At 43.0% G+C, this 27,793-nt stretch overlaps 2 protein-coding genes and 1 pseudogene across 6 annotated transcripts in view; all 3 read left to right on the forward strand.

Annotated features, from left to right (window-relative positions):
* The first annotated feature begins 1,854 nt into the window (after positions 1-1,854).
* On the forward strand, positions 1,855-13,817 carry LOC123138489 (isoleucine--tRNA ligase, chloroplastic/mitochondrial). 5 transcript variants are annotated; one of them, XM_044558466.1, is made up of 22 exons: positions 1,855-2,115; positions 2,190-2,358; positions 3,435-3,589; positions 3,674-3,775; positions 4,462-4,531; positions 4,682-4,794; positions 5,020-5,088; positions 5,565-5,672; positions 6,301-6,445; positions 7,032-7,263; positions 7,337-7,623; positions 7,731-7,867; positions 8,268-8,415; positions 9,066-9,197; positions 9,609-9,737; positions 10,706-10,833; positions 10,903-11,067; positions 11,478-11,603; positions 11,994-12,067; positions 12,169-12,418; positions 13,021-13,200; positions 13,286-13,817. In XM_044558466.1, exons 1-22 carry the CDS (start codon positions 2,092-2,094, stop codon positions 13,532-13,534), a joined length of 3,192 nt encoding a protein of 1,063 aa, XP_044414401.1. In that variant the 5' UTR covers positions 1,855-2,091; the 3' UTR covers positions 13,535-13,817. The 5 variants fall into 5 exon arrangements, with proteins under 5 accessions (XP_044414401.1, XP_044414406.1, XP_044414402.1 ...); XM_044558471.1 differs by lacking the exon at positions 1,855-2,115 and adding an exon at positions 2,780-2,872 and having other exon boundaries at positions 2,207-2,358; positions 3,391-3,589; XM_044558467.1 differs by lacking the exons at positions 1,855-2,115; positions 2,190-2,358; positions 3,435-3,589 and having other exon boundaries at positions 3,668-3,775; positions 4,665-4,794.
* A 2,168-nt stretch (positions 13,818-15,985) lies between these two features.
* On the forward strand, positions 15,986-21,067 carry LOC123138490 (probable histone acetyltransferase HAC-like 1; annotated as a pseudogene).
* A 3,023-nt stretch (positions 21,068-24,090) lies between these two features.
* The window catches only part of LOC123138491 (protein FIP1), a 6,097-nt gene continuing 2,394 nt past the window's right edge, over positions 24,091-27,793 (forward strand). Inside the window, exons 1-8 of the mRNA XM_044558472.1 lie at positions 24,091-24,407; positions 25,132-25,219; positions 25,423-25,531; positions 25,631-25,680; positions 25,981-26,047; positions 26,329-26,401; positions 26,865-26,920; positions 27,393-27,492. Of these exons, the coding sequence (XP_044414407.1) occupies positions 24,349-24,407; positions 25,132-25,219; positions 25,423-25,531; positions 25,631-25,680; positions 25,981-26,047; positions 26,329-26,401; positions 26,865-26,920; positions 27,393-27,492 (602 nt within the window). The 5' untranslated portion in view covers positions 24,091-24,348. The remainder of the gene's footprint in view (positions 24,408-25,131; positions 25,220-25,422; positions 25,532-25,630; positions 25,681-25,980; positions 26,048-26,328; positions 26,402-26,864; positions 26,921-27,392; positions 27,493-27,793) is intronic.

Here is a 27,793-nt window from a genome sequence, read left to right on the forward strand (position 1 = left end):
TTGAGGAGAAGTGTCCATCACTGCTCAAATTTGAACAACCGAACCCAACTCCTAGCAAGAGATTCCTTCGGCCACCCCCCCCCCCTTCTCACGCTTGACTGAATACATGGTGCCGCTTGAGAGGAAGTTGTGCGTATGTTTTTTTTTATAAAAAATAGACGGAGTCTTCACCTCCATTTAGTTTTTTTTAATCCTCACCTCCATCTAGAAAAAATATCATCAACACAGCCTACCAGCAAGCGTCATTTTGCGTAGCCCTCCATTCAAAAAAATATGTGGGGTCATCACCTCCATCTAAAAAGGAAAAAAATATTTTAAAAAATTCCCCACCTCCATCTAAAAATAATATTTCAAAAGTCTTTTCACCACGGCCGACCAGTTTGTGCCACATGGCATAGCCACTTGACCGCCCTTCACGCGACGCTTAATGGGTATAAAATTAATAGGGTGCTACTCCTCGAGACGCACACGAGCTGGCATCCCAAGGAGAGCAAGTCAAGGATGAGAGAGATGACATCATTTAGATGAGCGATAACAAAGTCACATCTAGATGCGTCCAAACGGATTCGTAAGTTTGAGGGTTCCATTAGAGATGCATTGACACCCAACAAATCTCAAGTCTCACACGTCCTTAACCTCAAGAGAGCAACTGGACACACCATGGACACCTACATTGACTTGTTTGTAGGATATCCTTCTGCTAGACATGTCACACTACTTGTACGTATGTGCAACATGAGCTCCATCAGTTCCGAGGGCGACGTGGTGTAGTTTAGCGTTCTCGATATGCCGTGCTAGGACCAAGCCGCAGTTTTCTTTTTACCGAATTGACTTATAATTTACTTCTACCGTAGCAGAACATATGCTAGTAACTAATTCTGACAAGTTTGAATTTGCGTGGAGCCTGCGTAATGCTAATTCCTACTCTCGTGATGCATTGCAGAAGTATATAACAGGACACTTGGCACGCAAGTAAGTGTTTTTCTATATATAGTAACAGGGTACAAGGTAAAAGTCTTTCCACTGATTTGAGAGATTGAAACCTTGACCGAACATCCAGCTCGTGAGGAAGATGGCTCCGGTTTCAGGTAAAAATTCTCTGGCGTTCTGTTTCCTCCCGTCTCAGTGATCCATTCCCACATCACATACTCTACTACTACCTTCGATTTAGTTCATCATTAGTGACACTTCGTGCCTCGCCATGTTCCCAATAAAGTAAAGTAAGGGGGTATTTGTTTCCAGGGATTTTTTGGTGTAGGGACTAGAAAAAGTCCCTAGCAAACCAAACAGGATGGGACTTTTTTGGGACTTTTTGTTAAAAATCCTTAGAAACACCTCCTTGAGAGTCTTTTTCAAAAAGTCCCAGGAACTAGAAAAAGTCCTAGAACTAGAGAAACAAACACCACCTAAAGAGTTACGGGTCCAGCGCGCCGCCATGAACATGCATGGAGATTGGCCATAGCAAACGTGAAGCAGAATCTCTTTTAAACCATGAGTGAATGAGAGGTCCCGGTTTTGAAACTTCAAAACCTTTTTAATTTCTGTTTGGGGGTAGCAAAGTTCTGTTTTAACCGACTTAAGTTGTGCATGAGCCAGCCTATGCTGCTTCTTGTTTGTACTGTATGTATTTCTTTGAGAGGTTCTTCTTGCTCTTCTCCAGACTGCTGCCTTCTCAAAAAAACAAAACTATTTTCTAGTGAAAAAAAAACTATTCGCAGCCTGTCCATTTACTGGGCCGAGTGGACCTTTACAGCGCGGCCTAGCCCAGTACCTCCCTCCTCACAAAGTGGCCCAACAACCATGATGACGCCCTCTCCTCACGAACGAATGGCCCAACCATGAGGGGCCCACACTGCAGCCTCACCGGCCTCCGCGAACGAGCCAACCCCCTCCACGCCGCTCTTCTCCGGTTCAGGCTCTCCCCTCCTCCCCTCTCCCCTCTCTCGCCAATCCCCTTATCCCCCGATGCCGCCATTGTCGCGCCCATAGCAGAACCCACCTCGCCGTCGACCGGCCGGGCGGGGGCCTCTACCCTACGGAACCAGTGCGAGCTCGCCAGCTCGCTCGCTCGTCTCGCGGCGCCGGCGTCGGATGGACGCCGCCTCCTGCTGTCGCGTAAGCGCGCCCCCCCTTCCTTGTACCGCCGAACCTCCTAGAGGCACTCCTCACGAACCCCCGCTCTTCCGCAGGTCTTCTCGACGCAGAGATGCCGCTTCCCGCTGCGCAGGCTGGGGGCGGCGCCGGTGGCGGCGCGGCGGCCGTTCAGCAGCGAGCTGAGCAAGCTCTTCGCCCCGTCGTCGTCGGCCTCGAAGCGCCGGTCCCGGGGGCCCGTCATGGCCGCGAAGAAGGCCGCGGAGGGTGAGCCGTCTCTTGCTCGCGTCATTAGGGGGTTCAGGGTGGGGGTTTTCGGTTAGGGGAATCGGTGACCATCTGTTTGGTGTTGCAATGGGGCGTCGGTTTTTTGAGGTGGAGTGCTCGCGAGTTGCATTCGGTGCTAAGGACTAGGGACACAAGCAGTAGTAGGATTAGACGAATGAGTTTGAGTGCAGTTTCCTGAGCTTCGGATCGATTGCTGATGAGGGTTTTGAGTGAAATTTGCCCGTAGTCGGAACTGACGGGGTGTTCACTTGATGGATGCGTGTAACTCGAGCTTAATCTAGTCGATTTAGCTTGATAGATGTTGCTCTTTGATAAACGTCATTCTTGTTCGTGCTCATTATGCATGCTGGGTCATTTCATTGTCATTAGGTCATCATGTATGCAATTTTTATTTAATAATGTGTCTATGCCTTCATCACAATTTGTCACCATGTTCTCTTTTTGGTCTGTACAAGACTTCCATCAATATAAGCTTTTTGCATCTGGTGTCTCGGTATCAAAGCAATCTTGGTTTTCATTTTGTGAATAACTAGAAGAACACGGCGAACTTATTTTAGATGTTGGATGGTGGAAGCAGTGCTCAAACGGTGGTGATTGTGCTTGTGATGATGCAAGTCTATTGAGATTATATGCTATATATACCCAGAATATGGGAATTTGATGATTTAAGGAATAATTTTGCTATTCTTAGAAGTTCAGAGTTAAAAGCTAGAAAAACAATCCATGTTTAATATACCTGAGTGCAGTCATAGAGATAAAAGTACCTTCCATTGAGTCACAGTAAGACACCTCATTACTCGCATGTGTTTAAACCTACTGATCTTAATGGTATATAGGTAGTCTTTTTTTGCGGGAAACAGTATAGGTAGTCTGATTTGGCATGTTTCAAAATGAAAATCTCTTAATGATATAAGTGTTTTGATCTGGAACATTTGAAATTGAAATTAGCAGTTAATCGATGTTTGACAGGTTGAGTCTCGTTTTAGTCATTGGTCCTCCTTGGGGTATTAGAACACAGAGGTACCTGGAACTGATAGCTTGTCGGTTTTTCCTAGGTGCGAAACAAGAAGATGGGAAATACAAGCACACGGTGGATCTCCCAAAGACGAGTTTTGGCTTGAGAGCAAACTCTGTTATGCGCGAACCAGAGCTCCAGAAGTTGTGGGAGGAGAACCAGGTGCTGAAGAGGGTGTCCGAAAGGAATACTGGGGTGAGTTTACTGTTTCAAGTAGAGCTATAAATGAAAACGAAACTAGTCATCTGACCTAGTTGGTTTTCTTGGTTGTTTGATTAGGCTACATTTGCTCTTCATGATGGCCCGCCTTATGCTAATGGTGATCTTCACATGGGTCATGCGCTGAATAAAGTTCTCAAAGATATTATAAATCGCTACAAGGTATCAGCTATCCGTGAATTTCATCTAGCTGTACGCACATGTTTATTTGCAAACCATTGACATATTTCTTTCTGGGGGAAACAATTGGTACGAATTCATATTATGTCTCAGTTCAATTTCTGGGCCACCCCATATTTTGATGCATGTGTCATTATCTTCAAATGGTAAAGTCTGCATATTCAGCTTGCTGTTGACAGTTCAACAAAGATTGAACCTATGTAAATGCCATTGCTCATGCTAAAATGCTAGATAACCCAGCTTAGGTTCTACAAGACTAGAGTAATTGATTGTGTGTGAGATATAAGAAAGCAGTCTCCAGCTTAGATAAGCCAGCCAGATGAGAATTTTTTCTTGTATAAAATAAATAAATAAATAAATAAATAAATAAATATATAAATATATATATATAGAGAGATGGACACCTAATTGTGGTTGATTGTGTATGACATGATGATTTTTATAACATTTTATTATGCTGTCCTGGCAACTCTCTTTTGGTGAAATGTTTTTAACTCATTTTGTTCAATAACCAATGTTGTGCATATTGATTTGGCGACCCTTTCTATTTTCTGATGGTGGTGGTATGATCTAAATCCTTATCAGTACGCAAGTATTAGAACATGGACCAAATGAAACCATAATTTGCCATTTATTCAGTGTTCTGATCCTCTCTTCTTTTTGCACAGCTGCTTCAGAATCACAAGGTTTCCTTTGTTCCTGGGTGGGATTGCCACGGCCTTCCGATAGAATTAAAAGGTAGCTCAACTCTATATGGCCTATGGAAATGTTGTCATATTCAAAAGTGTATCTAATTGTGGTTATTTTGTTGTTGGGGTGGGTTCACATAGAACATGGCTGCTTTGCATGTATTACATTAACCAAGTAACAGTTGATCATTTACTGCAGTTCTGAAGTCAATGGACAAAGCAACATTGAATGCTCTAACACCTATAAAATTAAGGCAAAAGGCTGCAAAATTTGCTAAAGCGACTGTTAATACACAAATGAATTCTTTCAAGGTAATATTTTCTTCATTTTAAATTCTAGTGGCAATTTGGTCTGGTTAGCGAGTCAGATGCCCTTATTTAAGTTTTGTGGTATTTCATGGTGTGTGTACAGTTTTCTAAGGCAAGGCAGAGTCATTTAATGCCTGGCACATGTTCTTCCTGCTTACCGAAAGCCTTCAAGACGTTTTAGCTTTTAGTTCCTTACTTGTATATTAACAAATAACACTGTGCTTGCAGCGGATCGGTATATGGGCAGATTGGGACAACCCTTACCTAACTCTTTCGCCAGAATATGAAGCTGCTCAGGTTTCACTTTGTTACTCCTACCATTTATGTAAAAAATCATGGAAATGCATCTATATGTATCTATTCTATTCACTCGAGTGAGAGCTTGGAGCATTGTTTTTAAGGCGGTAAGGCGACCTAAGGCGAGCACCAACCGCCCTGATGCCTAACTGCCTAAAGCAGGCATAATTGTAAGGCGCTGCCAGGGTGCCTTGCCGCCTAAGCGTCCAAGGCGGGACGCCTTATAAACAGTGTCTTGGAGATTGGATGACTTGATTGGGTTGTCAGCATCTCTATCTTGCTTGCAATTAGAGCAGCTAATTTTTCTGTTCTTTTGACCTGTATACCATGCCAGTATAAAGACAATATGCTGGGGTATAAATTCTAGTTTATGTTATGATAATTAATATCGAAAGTTCTTTTCATCCTTATCAGGAGCCCTTACTGGTAATTAAATTTTACCATGGCAGTAACAACCTTTTGTTTTGATATGCTAGTTGGAAGTGTTCGGTCAAATGGTTATGAGAGGATATATTTATAGAGGACGAAAGCCTGTCCATTGGAGTCCGTCCTCACGTACCGCTTTAGCAGAAGCTGAGTTAGAGGTATGCTTAATCTTTCTACTCGATTGCATTAATTTATTGTCAAACACTTTGTTGCACAGTAATCTGTAAGTGAGTGTTAATGCAACTGAATAATCGATGGTGTTGATTGAGTGATTGTTGAGTATGCAAATAAACAATTGATAATTCTGAATTATTTCAATGTGTACTTAAATGCTGAATCATGCTTTAATTTGTGTTCTCTTTGTGAAGTTGCTTGGCGTAGTTTACTAGTTGTCTATCTAGTTTTTTGAGCAAAAGTTACCCTGTGTAACATGCTGCATGCCAACCTGTGTAACTTTCATTTGTAAGTTCTTTCATGTTGATTAATGCCTATGTTTACCCAACGAACCTAGTGCATTTTTGCAAAACTTGTTACATAAAGTAGTCTTCCACTAAACCTATGTGTGATAGTATCACATGCGTTACTGCCAATGGCGTTGCAACTTAAATATATATGGTATGGTCACTCTGGTAGACCTATTTGTGGATAATCTGAGAATCCTAGAGTTTTTTGTTTGTATTTTTGAGCTGTGTTGGAACTTTTGGGCATACAGGTGCTTTTATTTTCTTCTGTTGTTGATTTATCTGTTGATTTTTCCTTACATATGCTTTTTTTTACCTTTTCCAGTATTCGGAAAATCACGTTTCCAAAAGCATATATGCGGCATTCAAGATTACCAGCCCGTCTAACTCTGGGTTGCTCGATGAATTTCTCCCTAATGTTTGCTTAGCCATATGGACCACTACTCCATGGACAATTCCTGCTAATGCTGGTGAGGTGATGCCTTGTTTGCTTTTAATTCAACGGAAACGTCCAGCGAGTCACTCTGAACTGGGGTGTCATGACAGCCACCTTAAAACTGTTTCGAAATTTTCAACTGGCGGGAGATGGATGACAGTAAAAGTAAAGTATTTATCTGATTTCATGATGTATGTCTATAACCAAATCAATTCATGGAAAATAAATATTAAATTTCTATGTGGAGTTCTTTTTATAGCAATAGGCTACTTTAATTCCTAAAGTAGTATGAAATGCCAATATCATAGAATCAGCTAGCAGTATTGAAGATGCTGTAACTGATAATCAAGATAAATGAATATTAAGGCTATTAAATAACATAGCTTGAACGCAAATCATGACACATACGCTGGTAATGTATCGCAAATTTGAAGTTTTTTTATTCCGCCACCTGACAATGACGTTGTTTTAATTTCATTGGTAGTATGGAATCAGAATATATCATTGTTTCCTCTCTTACACTTGCATGGTTGTTGCACATACTGTGTACGAGTTTGCTTCAAACATTCCTTATTTTTTGGAATTGTACTAACTTGTGTAAAAACCTTTTCTTGTGTCAGCTGTTGCTGTGAACCCTGAGCTTAGTTATGCAGTAGTTGAGCTCCAGTCTGTACTGGAAAGTGAGTCAACATCTGGAGGAAAGCAACAAAAACTTGGGAGTATTTTGAGCTCTGGGATTGAGAAACCATTTATCATCGTGGCTTCTGATCTTGTCTCAGTTCTAGAGTCCAAATGGGGTGTGAAGCTTGTAATCCGGAAATCATTTCCTGGTTCAGTCTTGGAGCACTGCAGGTATGTATTTTGCTCTTCTAACTTCATTATGGTTGTGCTTGATTTTTTTTCATGCTATGCTTGGTGCCTTCAGATACCTCCATCCTGTGAATGGCAATGAATGTTCTGTTGTTATTGGAGGAGATTACATAACAACTGAATCTGGAACTGGCCTTGTTCACACTGCCCCTGGCCATGGCCAGGAAGACTACCTGACAGGTTTGAAATATGGCCTTCCTATTGTTTCTCCCGTGGATGATGAAGGGAACTTCACTGCCGAAGCTGGACAATTTAGTGGTTTATCTGTCCTGGGAGCTGGTAATGCTGCAGTTGTGAAGTATCTGGACGAACATGTTTCACTCATCTTAGAAGAGCCTTACAGTGAGTAACTTCACAATATGTATTCAAAGTTTTTGGTATAAAAGCCATGTGAATATCGAGGACTTTATTTAGAAGTTTGTCTGCCCATTGTGTTTTCTGGTTGTCAGAACACAAGTACCCCTATGACTGGAGATCGAAAGAACCAACCATATTCCGAGCAACTGAGCAGTGGTTTGCCTCTGTGGATGGTTTTCGGGATGCTGCACTGGATGCAATCAAGAGAGTAACCTGGGTTCCTTCTCAGGTATTTAGCTGCTTTATTTCTTGAACTTAAAATTTGAATCTGCAACTGTGTTTATGTTCCTTTGGTTTATTTTCTCACTGAACCTCTTTGAACTGTTAACCTGCTTAGTACTGAATAGTGAATACTTCACGCTTGGCAACAGTACCTGGGATGTTTGCTCAGTGCATATTTCTTATCTTAACTAGTGTACTTGTCGAAGTGCTTTAAGTTCCGTGCATATTTCTTACTTGTCTCGATTTTTTCCTTGGGCAACTGATTTCTTTGTTCCATATATCAGTTTCATGCAATATTGTTGCGTTGCCTTCCAATATTGTTGCGTTACCTAATCATACTCTTGAATTGCTATCGGTGTTGTCTGACAAGTTAACCCTGTTTCTTGCCTGTGTTTCAACATTCTCAGGGTGAAAACAGGATTGTTAACATGATCTCTGGCCGTTCTGACTGGTGTATTTCCCGGCAGAGAACATGGGGAGTTCCAATTCCTGTTTTTTATCATGTAGACACACAAGAACCTCTTATAACTGAAGAAACGATTGGACATATCAAGGGTATGCCGATGATTATGATTTCTTGCACTTCTTTGTTAGGTTCCCTCTGCATTTGCAACACCATCATCCTCAAGCAATTGCTAACTTAAATGTCTTGTTTCAAGGTGCCCCTCAAGGTTTTTTTAGATAATGCTCCTATATATTAACTTTCTGGTGCAACATATGGACTGAATTATCAATTATGTGCCATATCTCACAGTATTTTCATCTAAGACTGCATTTGACATTGCGGCGGTGACTTATGACAATCTAGCTTATCCAACCAGCTTTTGCCTATTTTGGTGCTTGTTTAACCAACTTATCTCTAGTTCCGTGACTATTTTCCGACAGCAGATTATAGATTGAGCACATTGCATTGTCAATATAATAAATAAGCACAGCTCAGCACATTCAGCAACCCTAAACTGAGCCTAAATATGTCTGCTGTATCTGTACCAAGTCCAGTTTAGAATTTTTCAAAGATATCTCTAAGATACATTATGTGATCCTTTATGACATGAAGCTTTGATCCATTTGTACTTGTACTTTCTGAATCATTAAATGACCTTATGCTTGCCATGCTTTTTTTCCTTCTTACAGAAAAAAAATGTCTTAACTTCTGATTGGATTTAGAATCACATGAATGCCCACCAATTTTTTTTGTTATGCAGCTATAGTGTCAGAGAAAGGCAGTGATGCCTGGTGGTATATGAAAACTGAGGAACTTCTTCCAGATAAATATCGCGACAAAGCATCTGAATATCGTAAGGGCACTGATACAATGGATGTTTGGTTCGACTCTGGTAGGATCCTGTCTTCATTATTCTGCTAATAATATATATTTTAGAAAGTTCAGTTGGTGATGATTATTATCAGTTGTGACAATGCATAAATCAACGTTCACCATAGATCACTGTGTGTGTACGGTTGCCTGCACACTGTCAATCTTGACAGCTGACATCATTTTAATTGCAGAGCCTTCAAACTGAGCCAAGCCACCCTAGTCATGTGTTATAATCTTGCATTGATGTCATTATTGGGCTTGTTATTGTGTATCCAATCCTCCGACTTATTTGTTTTTCGATGCCACCTTTTGTCCTGACGTTACATTAGTCCTTACCTCTCAAAGCACTCATATTTAATAATATATCTCAAGATTGAGCATTGTTAAGAACACTAATTATTTATTGATTCCACATCTTCTCTTGATTCAGGCTCCTCATGGGCTGCTGTTTCAGCAAAACGGGATGGCCTTAATTTCCCTGCAGATGTATACCTTGAAGGTTCAGACCAACATCGTGGATGGTTTCAGAGTTCGTTGTTGACCAGCATCGCTACTACAGGTAATTATGGGTAATATTTGTTGCAGTTCGTTCGGGTTTAATATCACCAGAAACATTTCTTGTTGCTACCTTACTTTCTTAGGAATAGATATTGCTTATATAAGATATAAGTTACTGCATCACACTAAGAGTCTACACCATGATTCATCAACAGTTCATTCTACAAGATATCTTTAAAGACATTTTCGTTATATTTTCTGTAAACTATTATCATGTTTATGAAGGGGAGCCTTGGCGCAGTGGTAAAGCTGCTGCCTTGTGACCATGAGGTCATGGGTTCAAGTCCTGGAAACAGCCTCTTACAGAAATGTAGGGAAAGGCTGCGTACTATAGACCCAAAGTGGGACCCTTCCCTGGACCCTGCGCAAGCGGGAGCTACATGCACCAGGTTGCCCTTTTTTTTTATTATCATGTTTATGTAAAAAAACTCCGCCTATGTCTTCTAGGCATAGCCGGTCCCAAGCCCGGGTAAAGGAGGAGGGTTGTGATAGGCTTCGCGAGCCAACGTAAAAACTAGCCAGTCCCATAGGTATGAAACCCATTTGAGCGAGAGTAGTACTAGGATGGGTGACCTCCTGGGAAGTCCTCATGAAAGGGTTTCATATCTAAGGGTTGTGATAGGCTTGGCGAGCCAACGTAAAAACTAGCCAGTCTTTTGGGTATGAAATCCATTTGGACGAGAGTAGTACTAGGATGGGTGACCTCCTGGGAAGTCCTCGTGAAAGGGTTTCATATCTAGCCTACCCCAACTTGTTTGGGATAAAAGGCTTCGTAAGTAAGTAAGTATCATGTTTATGTAAAAAATGAAAAATGATCCATATGCAATGATGCAATTATAGTTTATTTGTTTATTTTTTCATGAGAACTCTGAAATCTGAACACTCATCGCTCTTTTCTCTCAATACTTTTGGCATCTGAAATCTGGGGACTGACATCTTCATTCTCCATTTCTCCCATTAAACAAACAGGAAAGGCTCCATATTCCAGTGTTATTACCCACGGTTTTGTATTGGACAAAGACGGTTTAAAAATGAGCAAATCTGTTGGTAATGTCATGGATCCTGAGAAAGTGATTCTTGGTGGGAAAGATTCTAGGGTATGTTCCTACAGAAACTTGTGTTACTTTCTGGTTTTGAGGAGTGAAATATCTCTCAACGTTGTGCAGAAAGAGCCTCCTTATGGAGCAGATGTTCTCCGTCTATGGGTTTCTAGTGTTGATTACACTGGAGATGTGTTGATTGGTTCGGAAATCTTGCGCCAGATGTCTGACATGTATAGAAAACTACGAGGCACAATGCGTTTTCTGTTAGCAAATCTCCATGATTGGAACGTAAGTTCAGGTGGCCAAGTATATATTGTCATTTCATTTTTTTATAATACCGATGCCCTAGCGAACAACAGATATTCTTACGCATTTAATTGTACTTTTTTGATAATTGGAACCCATACTCATTTTAGTGAACTTCTTCAGACTGCTTTTTCCTTCTTTTCTCAGGCCAAAGCTTTGAACTAATTTTGGTTAGCTGAATATAATGCTTGGAGTTGAGAACTGTTTCATTAGATGTAGATAATAGGAAGGAGGGCATGATATTCGTTATATATACTCCCCTAGCTAATACTACGTACTGTTAATATATTTTAATTATTTCTCTAGTTTCCCTTTCTTATTTTTTTTACAGCATTCCTTTCAGTGCATGATACTTTCTAATCTTATCTTTTTTTTTATGTTCCTCTCTATAGCCAGAGAATTCTGTGCCCTACAGTGATCTGCCGAAAATTGACCAGTACGCACTTTTCCAACTGGAAAATGTTGTGGCTTCCATGAAGGATAGTTATGATAAATACCAATTCTATAAAATATATCAGGTGTGTAACATTTTTGCGTAGTCATACTAATTCAGACTTTCCTGTTCCTCCTTTTTTTACACTGTGCGTGTGTGTTCACATGTTTCTATGCACATGCATGCGTAAACTATGTTTATCTGGTTTGGTATATTCAGGTCATATTTTTGAGAAACACAAAGTGTGGCTAGTGAATATATGGTTTGCCGATTAGGAGTTGGTTCGATTTGGATGATCAAAGTTCCTGGAAGTGGAATGATCTTGTTCAGTTACTCCTTTGTTTTCATTCTGCATTCTGGAAGTTGTTTAATTTTCTTATCAGAATTTCAGATCACATGCGGTGCACAATTGTCATAGTATGTGATGCCATATGCTCAGGATACCGTTGTTGACATACGTTTCTCTCTATTTCAGACCCTTCAGAGATTCGCCATCGTTGGTTTGTCCAATTTCTATTTTGATGTTGCAAAGGACCGACTTTATGTTGGGTATGGCATTCATCCAATGTTCATTTCCATCTGCATCTAGTTAGAATTGAATCTAGCTAGTGTTGTTTGTTAATGCAACTTATGTGATCTTATCTTATCAGTGGCCGAGTTAGCTACACGAGGAAAAGCTGCCAGACAGTCCTTGCTGCACATCTACTCTACCTTGTTAGGGCCATTGCTCCGATTATGCCACACTTAGCAGAGGATATCTGGCAGAACTTGCCCTTTGAGCATACCTTGGAAGATGGATCTGTTGCCAAGTTTGCTTTCGAGCTAAAATGGCCAGATAAGAATGAAGAATGGTGCTCAGTTCAAAAGGATGATGTTGATTTTCTGAGTGTTATCCTGGAGGTACACAACACTTCTGCATCGCCTTAGTGCATGGTATATGGGTTGTAGGCAGGGACGCAAGTGGCGCCCTCCCTGTCCTGCAATGCAATTAGCATACTATGGCCACAAAATTAACACTAACTTGTACTGGGGTGTGTGATATGTGGCGCACTCCTTGCATCCCTAGTTGTAGGTTATAACTTGACCGATATATTCCTAGAGGCCAGCCATCTTTTCTTCAAATATATGTTTTATGAAACCCGTGCCTCCAACTTGGAACATTCCAGTTCAACACATCCAAGTTCCATCTTATCGATCAGACACAGATGAAACCACTTCTGATGTGTAATACGCTCATTTCTGTTAAATTGGTTAATTAATTGCTACTACCTCTTGAACAGCCAAAACGTCTTTACATTAGCGACAGAGGGTGTAACTAATGTAAGATGTTTTGGCAGTTCAAAGTTCAAACGTTAGTGATAGATACTAGAACATTTGCAGCTCTTTTTTTTTATTATTATCATTTTATGGTCATTATTTTAATATATATTTTGTTGCCACACATGAGTTCATATCTTCAACACTGATTTCTTACAGATATTTTGCATTTGCTTGTTAACCAGTTGAGATCAGAGGTGAACAAGATTTTGGAGAGCGCTAGAACAGGGAAGCTGATCGGCGCTAGTTTGGACGCAAAGGTTTATCTCCATGCTGAGAATCCCGATACGGTATCCAAACTGAAGGAGCTGGCTTCTGCAACCAATGATGCAGATGCTCTTCATCGCCTATTTATCACGTCTCAGGTAGAACATTTGTCTTTTCTCAAAATCAGAGGCCCTCTTTCTGCCTTCAATTTTGTTTTGACATCTCTTTTTTGTCTTTCTGCAGGTGGAGATTCTCCCATCCCTGAGTGAAGAAACCACATCAGGTGTGTCCTACGCCGGAAAGTTCAGCGGCCCACGCACGGGCGAGATCTGGATCGGTGTGACTCGTGCGGATGGCGTGAAATGCGAGCGCTGCTGGGTTTACACCAAGGACGTTGGGTCGTTCGTTGACCATCCTACGCTATGCTCGCGGTGCCACGGCGTCATTGATCTGCAACCGCAAGCATCTCCTGCTGCCGCGGCTGTCGCTTGAAGAGTGGCGACCTGGATCTAACCTCCAATTCATTGTGAAGATTGTAGGTGGAATTCATCGACTTTTTGTTTCACGAAGAAAGCTCTGACTGTTATACTGAACAAAATAGAAGAGAAGATTTTTAGGGGCTTCTGAAACCGGTTTTGAACCCCGTTTTCTTTGTATGTAGTACAACTACACACAAACTTTACCAATTTTTAGTAATTGGAGTTTTTGACCTTCCTGTACCTGTATTTCAGAACTCTTCCCACTATACAGTAAATGAAACAATTTTGCGCCTAAACTCGATGGGTGTTGCTGATTAATAACAAGGGCGCTGAAAATCCAGAGAACAATACACTGTTACAACAGCTTCCAAAAACAGCACATATGAGATGAATTACAGATTCCATTATCAATCACAAAAGGCGTGAGGTCGTCCAGGAGGTGCTGCGGTGTGGGACCCTACGGCAGCCTCAGTGAGTGTACGACGAGGTGACGTCGCAAGACTGCCCAACAGTACATATGTCATCGGACTACCATAAATTGGCATATGCTCCTACTTCATCATACTCCCTCCGTCTCAAAATAAGTGTCTTGAGCTTAGTATAAATTTACATTAAAGTTAGCACAAAGTTGAGACACTTACTTTGGGACGGAGGGAGTACATGTCATCGGACTTACCAAAAATTGACAATGTTCTACATACCAATTAGCGACTGGTAAAATCTCATGGAAGAAGGGCTGTGGCTAGAGCTCTGGAGAAAGTTCACCCACGACTGCCCTTAACATCTTTGTCGTGGAAGTAGTGGTCGAAGACTCAATATGTATCCAGCCGGAGCTTTCAGATCCGTTAGTGGTTTCCCCCTCCTTTGTCAGGACTCAGGAGCAGTCCGGACTTCTTGACTTTGCTTCCTTGCCAGGGCATGTTGTCCTCCTTTGCCACTCCCTTGAGGCTGCATGCACGGAGGGTTTCCTCGTCCATGATGGCATGCGACTCCGCCTCCGCGGTCTCGACCATGAGGGCTGCCGCGGTTTCATCCCGCGCCTTGTTCCTTGCACGCTGCGGTCACGCTGCGCCTCCTAGCCAGTTGAGTCGTAAACCATGTTAGCGTTAACTTCCAACTTGGAGCCGGACGCCGCAAGGACAATGCGTTACCGAAGGGGTTGCGCCGCCAGCCGGTGGTCACCAGGTCCGGCGCCATTTACGCGGACGCAATGGATTCCCCCTGAATCGACTCAGAACGCGGTTGGTCGCACTCCTCTCGGGAGCGGCAAAGAGCCATGCGAACGGACATCTTCTCCTTGTCCCCGCATGGCACGAGGTCCGGACGATGAATTGGGATATCTTAGAGTCAGAGTCAGTATCCGCTGCCCATCATGTTGGAGAACGGCCCTGTGGGTATGGCCGGGGGGCGACGGCCCAGGGCCCAGGGCGGAGGGGGCCCCATGATGAAGTAGATAAGAAAAAATAAGGCCCATCAGATAAAGCTAGTAGCGATTAGCGAAGCAGTCATTACGCGAGACGAAGGCACGGCGCCACAGCCGCTCCTTTCGCTTGTGTGAAACAAATCAGACAAGATCTCATCGAGTCATAGTTTCGCTAATTAGCTCGTGCGTTCGTTGCTCGTGCGTTCGTCTTCTTGTTCGTCCTCTTCTCGATCGTCGGCCTGTCGCCCGGCGCCTTGGCCGCCGCTGGTTGTCGCGGCTGCGCGCCCCGCGCATCAGTCCGGCCATCTGGCATATCCAGCAAGGAGGTAATACGCTATACGCTTGTGAGCCGTGAGCGCCCCACGTTCCTGATCCACCCCCCAAACCCCAATTTTTAGTAGTTTTTTTGTTTTATTCTTTAGTACGTGGAATAATTTCAGTGTATAATTTTCTAATAAAATCTTTCACCGTACGTAATCACCCTATTTTTTTGTTATTTTGCGTACTTGTCTAGAGTTTCAATCATCCGATGTATAAATTTCTGACATTACCATGCCATGTTGCCTAAAAAAGCATTTGTCGGTTGTTGAAAATAGGAGAAAAAAGAAAGAAAGTGATCCGAAAATTCGAACACTGAAGGGTTCTTTGAATTTGGTCCTTCTTTGAGGTTATCATGTCATGTTAGTTTCACTTTAGTATATTTTTAGTACTTTTGTCATAATATGGCCATCCAACAATCATTATAGTCATCAAATCTTAGACTAAAGATGTTTATGTATCACGCACACATATACATATATAAGTATGATCTTAGGACATAGGGACCATGTCGTAGAGTTCGCCTAGGGCCTCCTGAAACACAGGGCCGGCCCTGTGGAGAAGGCCGAAGATCGCTGGAGATTGGGGCGCATGCGGAGCGAAGTGACTAGAGTTTCCTCCAGAATGCGGATGTATGCAGATTTTTTGTAAGGGAGTATTTTATAGATTAATATATGTTTTTTTAGGTGAATTAATATATGTATGTGCGGTTCAGATGGCCAGCGTGGGCCGCATCCAACTTTGGCGGCGGAAGGCGGGTAGAAGGGCGGCTGGGTCGCGATTTCGCGTTCGAGGAGTCCGGCTCGCATATATCATCAATCAAACCGGAGCCGAGCTCGCATCAATCTCCACCCCCGCACAGATCATTAATCGCACGGGGGTTGCAGCCTAAGCTTCTTCGTCCGCGACCACCACTCGGATCCAGAGGAGGCGCGCGCGGGCGGCGGAGCGGGGGCCGGCGGCGATGGCGCACGTCCCCGCCTCCGTGGAGGACGCGCGGTGAGTCCGCCGCCCTAACCCCTCTAGGTCGGCCCAGTAGACGCTCCGTCCGTGCGCGCGCCTGCGGTGGTCTCTGACCTCAGTTCCGCGGCAATGGCGGAGGAATTTCGGCCTGTCTCTCGTGTCAGGTTACGCGGTTCGCGATTCAGTCGCAGCAGGTTTTTGGTGCGTTTGCCGGGGCTTTTGGCATCTTGGTGCCGCATCCCTGCCCCAGCCGTGGATTGGAGTTTCTTGTGCTAGTGCGCTGTACGCGGGAGCAGAGGTGGGGAGGGAGGAGCACACACAGCGTTGCTCGTGCGTTTTTGACTTCTAGATTTGTTGTGTCCTGTGTGTGGTCGAGAGTTTTGTTTGAGGTGCGTGAAGTGTGCAAAAATAATGCTATGAAAATAAGGCATTGGGGTCAGTTTTCTGAATCTGCACTTCTTCTCCCATGTTGCGGTTTGGTGCTTGTGCTTAGGCTTCCTCCTTGACGATCTGAACCCGTTTGCCTGTCCATGGGGTGGGGCTAGTGATTGGATGGAGTGTTGAGTAGTTTGGCTGCTTGCATTGGTTTAAGTCGCACTGCAGGTTTAATACCAGTGCAGCTGTTATCTGAATTTTGTATGAACTCCACGACCACGATAGCGATTAGCATGACCAAGGGTGGTGCAGAAACAGAGATAGTTAGATGAGCCGTCTGAGCATCTACGTTATCCTTGCATAGTCCATACTGCTTTAGTTTTTGGCAGTCATAATGTTTTCTCAGGACACACGATCCTTCTTTTATGTAGGCTTATTATTGATTCACTACGTGAAGATCCCCTATATGGTCAACAACTGCCGCCGGTGTCTGATAGTATAAATGAAAATGCATGCCAGCTCTGCAAACAGGAAAAACTCACTTTTGAACCCCCACCAATGTATTGCTTCCCTTGTGGTGCTCGGATAAGGCGAAATGGACCATACTATGCTTATAACACTGGTGATACCAGCCACTCTGTCTGTATTCCATGTTACAATAAGTCCCGTGGTCACACCATTGAGGTTGAAGGACAGATGTTTCCCAAGGCCCGATTTCAGAAAAATAGAAATGATGAGGAAACTGAAGAATGTGTAAGTTCCGTATTTCTATTCTGATGGTTGCATAACTGTAGTTTTGATTATATTCGGTTTTTACTAAATCTCTCTGAATGATGCATTCCACAGTGGGTTAATTGTGAAAGATGCAGCATCAGATATGTGCTCTGTTTAATGGCATAAACTATGATGTAAAACAAGCATATACTTGCCTCTATTGCTATATTGATGAAGTGAAGCATGGGCTGCACGTGCCTTCACCACAGAGTGCTGTTCTTGGGGCAAGTGATCTGCCAAGAACTGTTCTTAGCGATCATATTGAAGAGCGGCTTTTTAAACGGCTTAAGCTGGAGAGACAGGCACGGGCATCTCAGTCAGGATGTAGTTTTGACGAGGTTAGTGAAACTAAGTGTTGGTGGAAGAGCACGTGTACATCATTTGTTTATGTTTCTCAGCAATGCATGGCTCCTTAATGCACTATGGTAGCATATTACCTTTTGTGACAAAAAATATGCTATCTGATAGTGTTTTTTAAGTGCCTATACACTATGCAAATCCTTTTAAAAAATACCATGCAAATAATTGCAGCCTACTGTAATGATTGTCCTGTCCATGTTTTCGCTTACCGGATTTGAAAGGAGAAAAAACAGACCAAATGTGGGGCCTGTTTAATTTTTCTTTCAGATCCCATAGCAACTTTTTCCATCAACCAGGATGACCTAGCAGTTTATCTAGCTGTATACTCCCACCTGGTATGTAATGAGGTATACCATTTTGGAGAATTAACTTATAGTATGAATTACCCATTTATTGTTCGGAAGGGGTGCTTCAACTATATATTAAAGGCTTATATGAAAAAGAAACCAGATTGTATTGTATTTATAGTTTGCAACGCAGGCATATAGTGCAATTTTTCTTTCATCTGATTATTTACGACCCAATAAAAAAATACAATAACAGCAACTGGACTACAAAAAAGATGGTTGGCTTGAAAAATCAACCTAGGAATGATCTTTTGGCAGCTCAGAGACCTGAAGTCTGAAGTGTATATGAGCTTTGCTTACTTGTGTACTTGAAGTATGTTATATATCTTGATGCTTTATGCGCTTCTTTTTCTATGATGTCTTGTTGAGTTCTGATTATGTATTATTTGAGACAGGGACTTCCTGTAACTTGAATCACATCAGACACCATATATTTTGGCATCATTGTGAACTAGTATTTTGATAGAAATGTTTCCTCCGTCACTTTTAAAGTCTAATTGTTCCATATTTGTTAGGTTGCTGGAGCAGATGGTCTTGTGGTCAGAGTTGTTTCATCAGTGGATAAGAAGGTTGGAGTTAAACCACGTTTTTTGGAAACTTTTCAAGAAGATAATTACCCGACGGAATTCCCTTACAAGTCCAAGGTAGGAACTTATGCCTAATGTATAAATTATGCTGACAACAGAGAGTGATATGATTCTATTCCTATGATTGTTGGCAGGCTGTTCTTTTGTTCCAGAAAATAGATGGTGTAGAAGTCTGCTTATTTGGAATGTATGTTCAAGAATTTGGTGCTGAATGCGCTTTCCCGAACCAACGTCGTGTTTACTTGTCATACCTGGATTCTGTGAAATACTTCAGACCCGGGATTAAAGCAGCCACTGGAGAGGCCTTGCGTACATTCGTCTACCATGAAATTCTGGTAACTTGCTGCATATGCTGAATTTTAATCACAGTTGCGAATATATTTGCTGTTGATAGGCTAGTCAGAAAAAATTCCTGTATGAAACTACTAGATGTGATGTCTTCCTCTCTGAGCTAGCATTTTCCTGTAATCTTACACCAGTTCTCGATGTGTACAGATAGGATATCTTGAATACTGCAAGCAGCGTGGATTCACAAGCTGTTATATATGGGCTCGCCCACCTCTGGAAGGTGATAACATTTTTTATTGCAATCCTACGATTCAGACGACTCGAACATCTGACATACTCCGGGAGTGGTAAGGCCTTGGATTGACACACGTGTTTTTCTGCTTACATTTAGCTCCTGGTTGCATGATTTCAAATGTCTTACACACTCAGGTGCTTAGCCATGATTCGAAAAGCTACTAAGGAGGAGATTGTTGTTGAGCTTACAAATCTGTATGACCATTTCTTCATTACTACGGGAGAGTGCAAGGCTAAAGTTACTGCTTCTCGTTTGACTTACTTCGATGGAGATTACTGGCCAGGAGCTGCCGAAGGTATGGTCAATCAACTGCATCAAGAAGAAGATGACCAAAAGCTTCAGAAGAAGGGTAATGCAAAGAAAATTATTAGAAAAAGAGCTCTTGAAGCTGCTGGCCACACTGATCTAAGTGGGAACGCTTCCGAGGATGATATGCTGATGCAAAAGGTAAGTTTATTCTGTGGTTCTCTTGCACCTCTTGTAATACTGTATATCTCCCGGAACCCCCTCATTTTTGTGAAAATGTACTTGTTTGTTTCAGTTCGATGACATCTTTACCATGAATTCGATTTTGATGTATGCAGCTTGGGGAAACCATTTATCCAATGAAGGAAGATTTCATTATGGTCCATTTGCAGTATTCTTGTAGCCATTGTCGTAGCTTTATGTCGTCTGGAAAACGTTGGGCTTGTCATCAATGCAGAAGTTTTTACATATGTGACAAGTAAGCCAATTTCTTGAACCATATGACACCTGTGCTATAGAGCCCACGTGTACTTGATCTATATGTGATTGAAGTCAAAAGCATCTGTATGTGCCAACAGGTTTTTGCATCATTGCTCTTTCTCAGGGCCAGGTGCCTTGAGATAAACAGGTGCCTAGGCACTTGCATGACAAATTATATACTCCCTCCGTCCCGAATTAGTTGTCTTAGATTTGGGATGGAGGTAATAATTTTTTTATAAAGCAGCAGTTTAAGTAGCTTTGTCTAGCACGCAAACTGTTGTATCCTTGAACTGGGGTGTCTCTTGGGGAGTTGGGGTCACCCCAGATGACTGCATAATCCTCCCCTGGAAAGGCAAGGGGGGACTGATGTCCACCCCAAACACAGCATCAGGCCTAGCTGGGGGCTGATGAAATTAACTACATGTGCTGGGAAATTCTGTACTATATAAGAAGTATTCTATCCTTGGGATGAGTTGTTTGTACTTTGCAGTTACGTATACAGCTCGCCATTTTCGAAAAACCTTTAGCTTCTCTGAAGTTGTGTTTGTGAACATTTGTATCTTCCTGTTGCATGCAGGTGCTACAGTGCAGAACAAGAGCTTGAAGAGAGGGAGAGGCATCCGAGCAATAGTAGAGAAACTCATGAGCTCCATCCGGTAACTAACCAACCAAGACTCTCTTCTCTCTTCTCTTTAGAAAAAGAAAAGAGGAAACCTAACTTGATGTTCTTCATTTAGGTTGACATTGTGGGTGTGCCTGAAGAGACAAAGGATGGAGACGGTATCATAGAAAACAAGTTTTTCGACACCAGGCACGCGTTTCTCAGTCTTTGTCAAGAGAACCATTACCAATTTGACACCCTTCGCCGTGCCAGGCATTCGTCGATGATGGTGTTGTACCACCTACATAATCCCACTGTCAAGTATAATGGTGCTGTGTAGTTACTCCCGTCCATAGGGGTACATTTATTTACATATATATGTCAGGACCGGCCCTGACGTTCCACTTATGAAGCAGGCCGAGAAACGGTAGTGACTGTTTTACCGAATTCATCGATCTTTGCTCCGTGGAGAGAAAGCTGTGATCGTTATACCGAATCTCAACTGAACAAGAGGCGATTGAGGCGTGTGTTGATGTTGCTGGATATGAGTTTGATGTTTCATGCCAGCATGCATTACTTAGTGCTGCTACTTACGGCTTAGCTTTCTGCAGTCATTTTCCACCTGGGCACTTTCAAGAAATGTGCAAAATGTTGCGAGTTCTAAATGTTGTTTGTGGCCGCTGAATTTGGAATGCCACTTACCATTCAACAGTACAAGTTGCTTACTGCTACTATGCTCGTTGACAGTCTGATTAAGACTAGGCCGAGAAATGGTAGTGACTGTTTTACTGAATTCATCGATCTTTGCTCCACGGAGAAAGCTGTGTGACTGGTGACTGTTATACCGAATCTCAACTGAACAAGATAGAAGAGGAGATTTAGGGGTATCTGGAACTTGTTTCTTTTTTTGGTGAAAGGATCTAGATCTATTATAAAGGTTCATTAGAAGTACAAAAAATTCCAAACATAATTAAAACTATACCGAGGTCCTTGGACCACCGGACGACCACTATCGCCACCAGAACGAGGGGTTGAAGTGCCATTGTCACTGCTTCCCTATCGAAGTCAGTTGGCTTGACCTCGTCAATGACAGTTGGGAAGTCTTTTGTGCACGTGTCTCCAAGGACCAACAACCTAGAGCCGCTGTTGAAGCTACGTTGTGGCCGAAGAGGCCATGGCCCGCCCAGACTTTTAGCAAAATTACAAAACTATACTACATAGGATCAGCAGCCTAGACTTGAGGTCAGTTTCAATCTGACCCGCCCAACTTTGTATTTGTAGCTCCGCCACTGCCTAGAGTTGCAGTAGGCACAACTGAACTCTTGGATTAATACGAAGCGCCTGACATGCGAACACGGGCCAAGAAACCCTAACCTCGCCGCCCGAATGAGATGAAAGGAATCTATGTCGAGCTCCATTGAACCCGTTTTGTATGGATGAACTCGAGGATGATCAAAACCCGAAAGTCCAACTTAAAGGAGAGTCAGCGCCATCCACCTGGATGCCATCCATGATAAAATTATAACACAACCTAAACTACTAGCCGGAGCTAATGCAATAGGATTCCCCTCCCCATCACCAGCCGCTTTAGCGGCATGCAGAGGGAGGATAATCCATGGGTTGGTCGGTGAAGCCGAAAGAGATTAGATCTGTAGCCGTCGCTGTCACTTACATCTTTTGAACCCCATATTTTTTTCTCATATGCAACATACAATCTTTACCAGCAGTATTAAAGTTTTGACCTTCCTGGAATTGCATTGAAGAGCACAATATTGTGATTCAGTTTTTTTTGCATGGTAATACGTGTCTCATTCATATCATAAAGAACAAAGTACAAGTCACGTAAAGACCGACATGACAAAACTGAAAAGATAACAGAACATCTCTGAGCTTGACACCAACGCCCGTCACCTGCCTCCGGCACCACCACAGCAGCCACCGAAGAAAAGAATGACGAATCACCTCCTGACCCGAGCTCGACGCGGCTCCATCGCTGATATGCAGCTTTACGGACCTCCAAGGTGGCTCGCCAAAAGTGAAACCCTTACCGTTGAACGAATCAGACCGGGGCAACACCCCGGACACGCCATCGAACTCCAGATCTAGCAACCCACCACGACTAAAACACCGAAGGAGGAAACCATATCTGCCATCCACCAACCACGAGCCCAGCACATGCTCCGTCTTCCAGATGTCGTCGATGCAGACCACAATCTGCATCCGCTCTTGGACTACCTCCCAAGCTCCGCGCCGACGCTGGAGCAAACGCCGTCGCAACGGCGGAGCCCGAGGACACAGGTCCACCACGAGGATGCCGCCGCCGCCACGCCATCCTTACTTGAACAGACTGGTTTCCAAATCCATCCCCAACCATAGGACCGATGGCCTCGTCAGGAAAGGATCCGAAGAATCTTTATTCAGCGTTGTCATCGTCGTCGCCGAAGCAAAGACGATGAACAACCTAAAAACCTAAACTACGAGAGAGTAAAAACGATCCACACGCGTGGATCCGGCGACCCCCCTCACCATCGACGACCGAGGTCGCCGGTGGAGGGAAGCCGCCGGAGTTTTGCGCATAAACTATGTATGGCACTTTCCCGAAAAAAAAAGAAAATAAGCTATGTATGGCACTTTCCCGGGAAAAAAGAAAGAAAATAAACTATGTACGGCACTAATCCATGTGCATGTTGCTGATAAGAAAACTATGACACTGATAATTCAGATTGATAAACCATTACAATGGCTTCCAAAAACTGCATATGAGATGAACTACAAATTCCATTGTAAACAAAAGGTGTGATATTACTTGAGACACTGTGGTAGGGCAAGCTCTCCCCTCTGGGCTTTGCTCGTGAGTCCATGAATTCGCCATCCCTCTACCTACCGCTCTGATGGCCGATGGTGTGGAGGGGATCCCGGTGCCTTCGCTCCGACTAGTAGTTTAGGTTAGAGTTTTTCAGTCCTCGCAAGTGCGGCGCTCAGATGGATGGCGGCGCTTTTTCTTCGAGTTTGCCTTCGGAGTTTCGATCCTCCTCGAGTTTGTCCATTTAGATGTAGTCAGCGAAGCTCTGACATAGATTCTCACCACCTCCTTGGAACAGCGAGGTTATGGTTTCTCGTCGTGTGTGCGCAACAACGAGGTTTGGTGTCAATTTCTCCATATCTATTCGGGTTTAACGACAACGCCCGCGGCTTCAGGGTGCTGGTCTTTAGGGGCCACCCACGAAAACTTCTCGACTCTCATCGACAAGGTCAAGCCGGCTCCGGTAGGGGAGTGGCGATTACAACGCGTCGACGGTTCATTCTGACGACGACGGTAGTGGTTGTTCCCTGGTTTAGATACCTCGAGGTAATTATTATTATGTTTGAGGTGATTTGTCCTTCTGATGAACTTTTTCTAATAGATCTGATTTTTTTTGCAAAAGAAATCCAAGAGAGGCTGTAGGGTGGGACCCACCGGCAGCCTCAGAAAGAGTACGACTAGATGACGTCGCAAGACTGCAGAGAGCACTAGCCACTCGCACCTTGTCTTCTTCCTCGGCGGGAGGGAGAGGGAGAGGGGCTGACGTTACCCCGCCGCACAGATCATCAATCAAACCGAAGCGAGCTCGCGTCAATTCCACCACTAGGGCGCGCATTAATCAGATTGGAGTTGCGGCCCGAGCCGCTCCGCCCACGACCACCCCTCGGATCGACCCGGCGTCCGGAGGAGGCGCGCGCGCGCGGGCAGCGTAGCGGGGGCCGGGGACGACTCCCCCACCGCATCGGCGATGCCGCACGAGCGGGGCGGCGCGGCGCCCGCCGTCCCCGCCCCCGAGGAGGACGCGCTGTGAGTTTGCCGCTCTAACCCCTCTAGGTCGGTCCAGTAGAGGTTTCGTCTTTGCGCCTGCGGTGATCTCTGATCTCAATTCCGCGGCAATGGCGGTGGAATTTCGGCCCGTGTCAGGTTCCGCGGCGTGGTCCGCAATTCACTCTCGGCAGGTTTTTTGATTCTGCGGCGTTGGTGCCGCATGCCCTAGCCATGGGTTGAAAATTTTCCGCGCTAGTGCGTTGAATGCGAGAGCAGAGGTGGGGAGGGAGGGGCACAGCGTTGGCTAACGTTTTGGCCTTCTGTATTTGTGTCATGCGTGTAGTCCGGAGTTTTGTTTAAGGTGTGTGAAGTATGCAGCAGTTATGTGAAAACAAGGCGTGGGGCTAGTTTTCTGAATCTGCATTTCTTCCCCCATGTTACTGTTTGGTGCTTGTGCGTAGGTTCCTTCTTGATCGTCTGAATCCCTTTGCCTGTCCATGGGGCTAGTGATTGGATTGAGTGTTTCGTCAATTGGCTGCTCGGGTTAGCTTATGTTGCAATGCAGGATTAATCTCAGTGCAATTGTTAACTGAATTTTGTATGAACTCCATGATAGCTAGCAGCACGATCAAGGGTGATGCAGAAACAGAGATAGTTAGCTGAGCTGTCTCAGCATTTACGTTATCCTTGTATAGTTCTTACTGCTTTAGTTTTTGGCAATCATACTGTTTCTTCTGTATGTGTAATCCTTTTTTTTATGTAGGTTTATCGATTTACTACATGAAGCTCCCCTATCTGGCCATCGAGAGCCTAGGAGCATAGTCAGTGGCACCTTGTACTGTATATTGTTGGTAAGGACAAGTTTCTTAATAACGATCACATTCATTGTTATCATGCATAAGAAGATTACCTTGGATATAATTGTACTTTGTAAAGTATCCACATGAACTAAAACATCATGTATTTTGTTATTCCGTGGGACTGTCATATTCAGCAAAACGCTGTTTCACTTCCTCTGTCCACTTTATGACAGCTGTGCTTTCTTATTCTCTAGGTAGGTTATGCTGCTGTTTCTGTGTCTGCTCCATGGATATTTCTTCGTTTACCAGGCATGATCCCTCCATTGCTATGCAGCTCCAATGTTATCCTTCTGCTTCTTACAGGTTTTCTATCAGATTGACTAGCTCATTTTGTTTGTTTGTTTCAAGTTATGTCTCTTGACGTGATTTATTTACTTAATGTTCATGCGAAATTCAACACAGGCATTTTTCAACAATATTGGGTTCACCAGGTCAGGAAAGTGAGATTGCAGGTACGGCCGATCAAAAAGATCTTTACTTTAGTGTGTTTTAATTTCATATTTCATGTAATAGTGGTGATATGTTTGTTGGAGTAATCAATTTGATCGACACTTCGTAAGTTTCATGAATATATGCTCCTCAGTGAAAAGCCTTTTCAATTATTCTCCTTACTAGGTTCCAGTGTTATGTTTGAATATAAAGATGATCAGCTTTTATGTTCCCTTATCATTCTGTTACCTTCTGTGCTACAGTTGCATTTTGTTACCTTTCCTTATTGTACTTTAACATGCTGCGTCTCTTTTGACATGCAGGGCTATTACGATTTTAGCCAAAAACTGAAGCACATTGCTCGACTTCCATTTGCCACTATTGCTTATGGTGAGCAGTACCAAACAAATTTGCGCGATGCTCTAAACCAGAATTTATCATTATTTTATAAATTATAACTAGCATTATAGTGAGCTGCTGCTTCATTTATGTGATAACATTTCACCTTGGTTCCATCTCTTGAGAGTGTGTATAGCTTTTGGTTCTAATTTTTATCTTCTTAGGGCTGATTTAATAATCTATTAACACAATGAATTAAGGTCTAGGTGATTCATGCATTCTAATGTTTCGCAGTCAAACTGACTCATTGTTATTGTGTATTGCTTCTGCAGGCACTGCTTTAATGCTCTTAATCATAGTCTGGCAACCTTTTGTACATATACTATCAATTTCACTGTTACTAAGGTACACCTTTGCCACTGTATTTAGCCTCTGTAAATTTGTGAGATCTCTCTTGAATCATAATTGTTTAATGTAAGCTGAGGATACCTAAGCTTACCTGGGATGATTTTCTGCAACTTGGCAAGAAAAGCATTATGCCTAACTTGATCTATATATTGTACTACAAAGCAAAATACATGGGCATGTTCTCAAGCAAAATGGCAAGAGAAGGCAATGCATGGGCGTATATGGCATGTTTCTATTGTTTCATTCTAAAGTTTTCAGTTGGTTACTTATGTTGTTGTGTTTAAACCCGTATTCTAGTATTCTGTTCTGTTGACATAAGTTCAGCTGTCAGTTGGCCCAAAAATTAGAGTTCCTGGGCTGAAGTTTAACATGTTTATCGCTTCGGGGAGCCTGTTTCTAACTTTTATATTATAGTATGCCAAGCTAAACTGATCTTACAATTCCAGTTGACATAATGCAGGATTGTTATCGTGGTTGAAGCAACATGTGCTGGATGCTTTATGAGCTTATACATATGTGAGTTAAATTGTTGTTTGTTACACCCTCCGTTCACAAATATAAGATGTTCTAACTTTTTTCTGAATCGGATATATATAGACACGTTTTAGTGTTTTTATTCACTCATTTCAGTCTGTATATAATCCATATTGAATTATCCAAAACATCTTATATTTGTGAACAGAGGGAGTACCTTTTAGATAGCTAGAATCATGTCAATTTGTTCTGCAAGTTTGTTACCATGGCACACATCTTCAAATTTCTGTGAAATCTTCATTTTGACAACCATGATTAGGTTTATTTCTTTTGGAGTTATATTAACCAAGCAACACCGCCATTCCTTGAATGGTATTCCACATGTTTCTCATGATTCTTTTCAGTTCATCTACCTAATGAAATACATGTGACTTGTGTTTTTCCCCCTTATAAATGCATGTTTGCTCCCATTAGATGGTCTTAAGATGCAACGTCTGATTGGTTCCTTTTACAGGGTATATCCATAAGTACAACTCTTTGGATGGGCGGCCTGATATCTTGCAGTCATTATATTCTGCACTTCAACCATCTACTACGACTTTGGAAGATCGAAGGTAACTAAATAACAGGGCACTGCAGATAAGCTGCATTTTGCTATGTTAACTGATATATATCTTATATTTTCATATTTGAAAATTCGCTGGTTACTCTTGTCTGTGCACATCAAGGTTCAAAATATCAGACATCGGGCTCATATTGGTTTAGCTTGAAAGGAGCGTTATGACTAAAATATCGACCGATATGACCAAAATATTGACCGATACTCAGTATCAGCAGCCAGCCGATACAAACGATATTTAGAACTGCACATACAACATCTGTTTTCTTCACACAGTCTGCACCACGGCAGACTTG

The sequence above is a fragment of the Triticum aestivum genome, chromosome 6B (genome assembly GCF_018294505.1).
Source record: "Triticum aestivum cultivar Chinese Spring chromosome 6B, IWGSC CS RefSeq v2.1, whole genome shotgun sequence".
Classification (NCBI taxonomy): domain Eukaryota; kingdom Viridiplantae; phylum Streptophyta; class Magnoliopsida; order Poales; family Poaceae; genus Triticum; species Triticum aestivum.

Bases quoted from the DNA above. Each gene is read 5' to 3' on its own strand.
- LOC123138489 (XM_044558471.1), top strand. From the start codon at position 2,207: ATGCCGCTTCCCGCTGCGCAGGCTGGGGGCGGCGCCGGTGGCGGCGCG. The intron at 6,446-7,031 runs GTGAGGTGATGC...TTCTTGTGTCAG, and splicing joins GACAATTCCTGCTAATGCTG to CTGTTGCTGTGAACCCTGAG. The intron at 13,201-13,285 runs GTAGAACATTTG...GTCTTTCTGCAG, and splicing joins GCCTATTTATCACGTCTCAG to GTGGAGATTCTCCCATCCCT.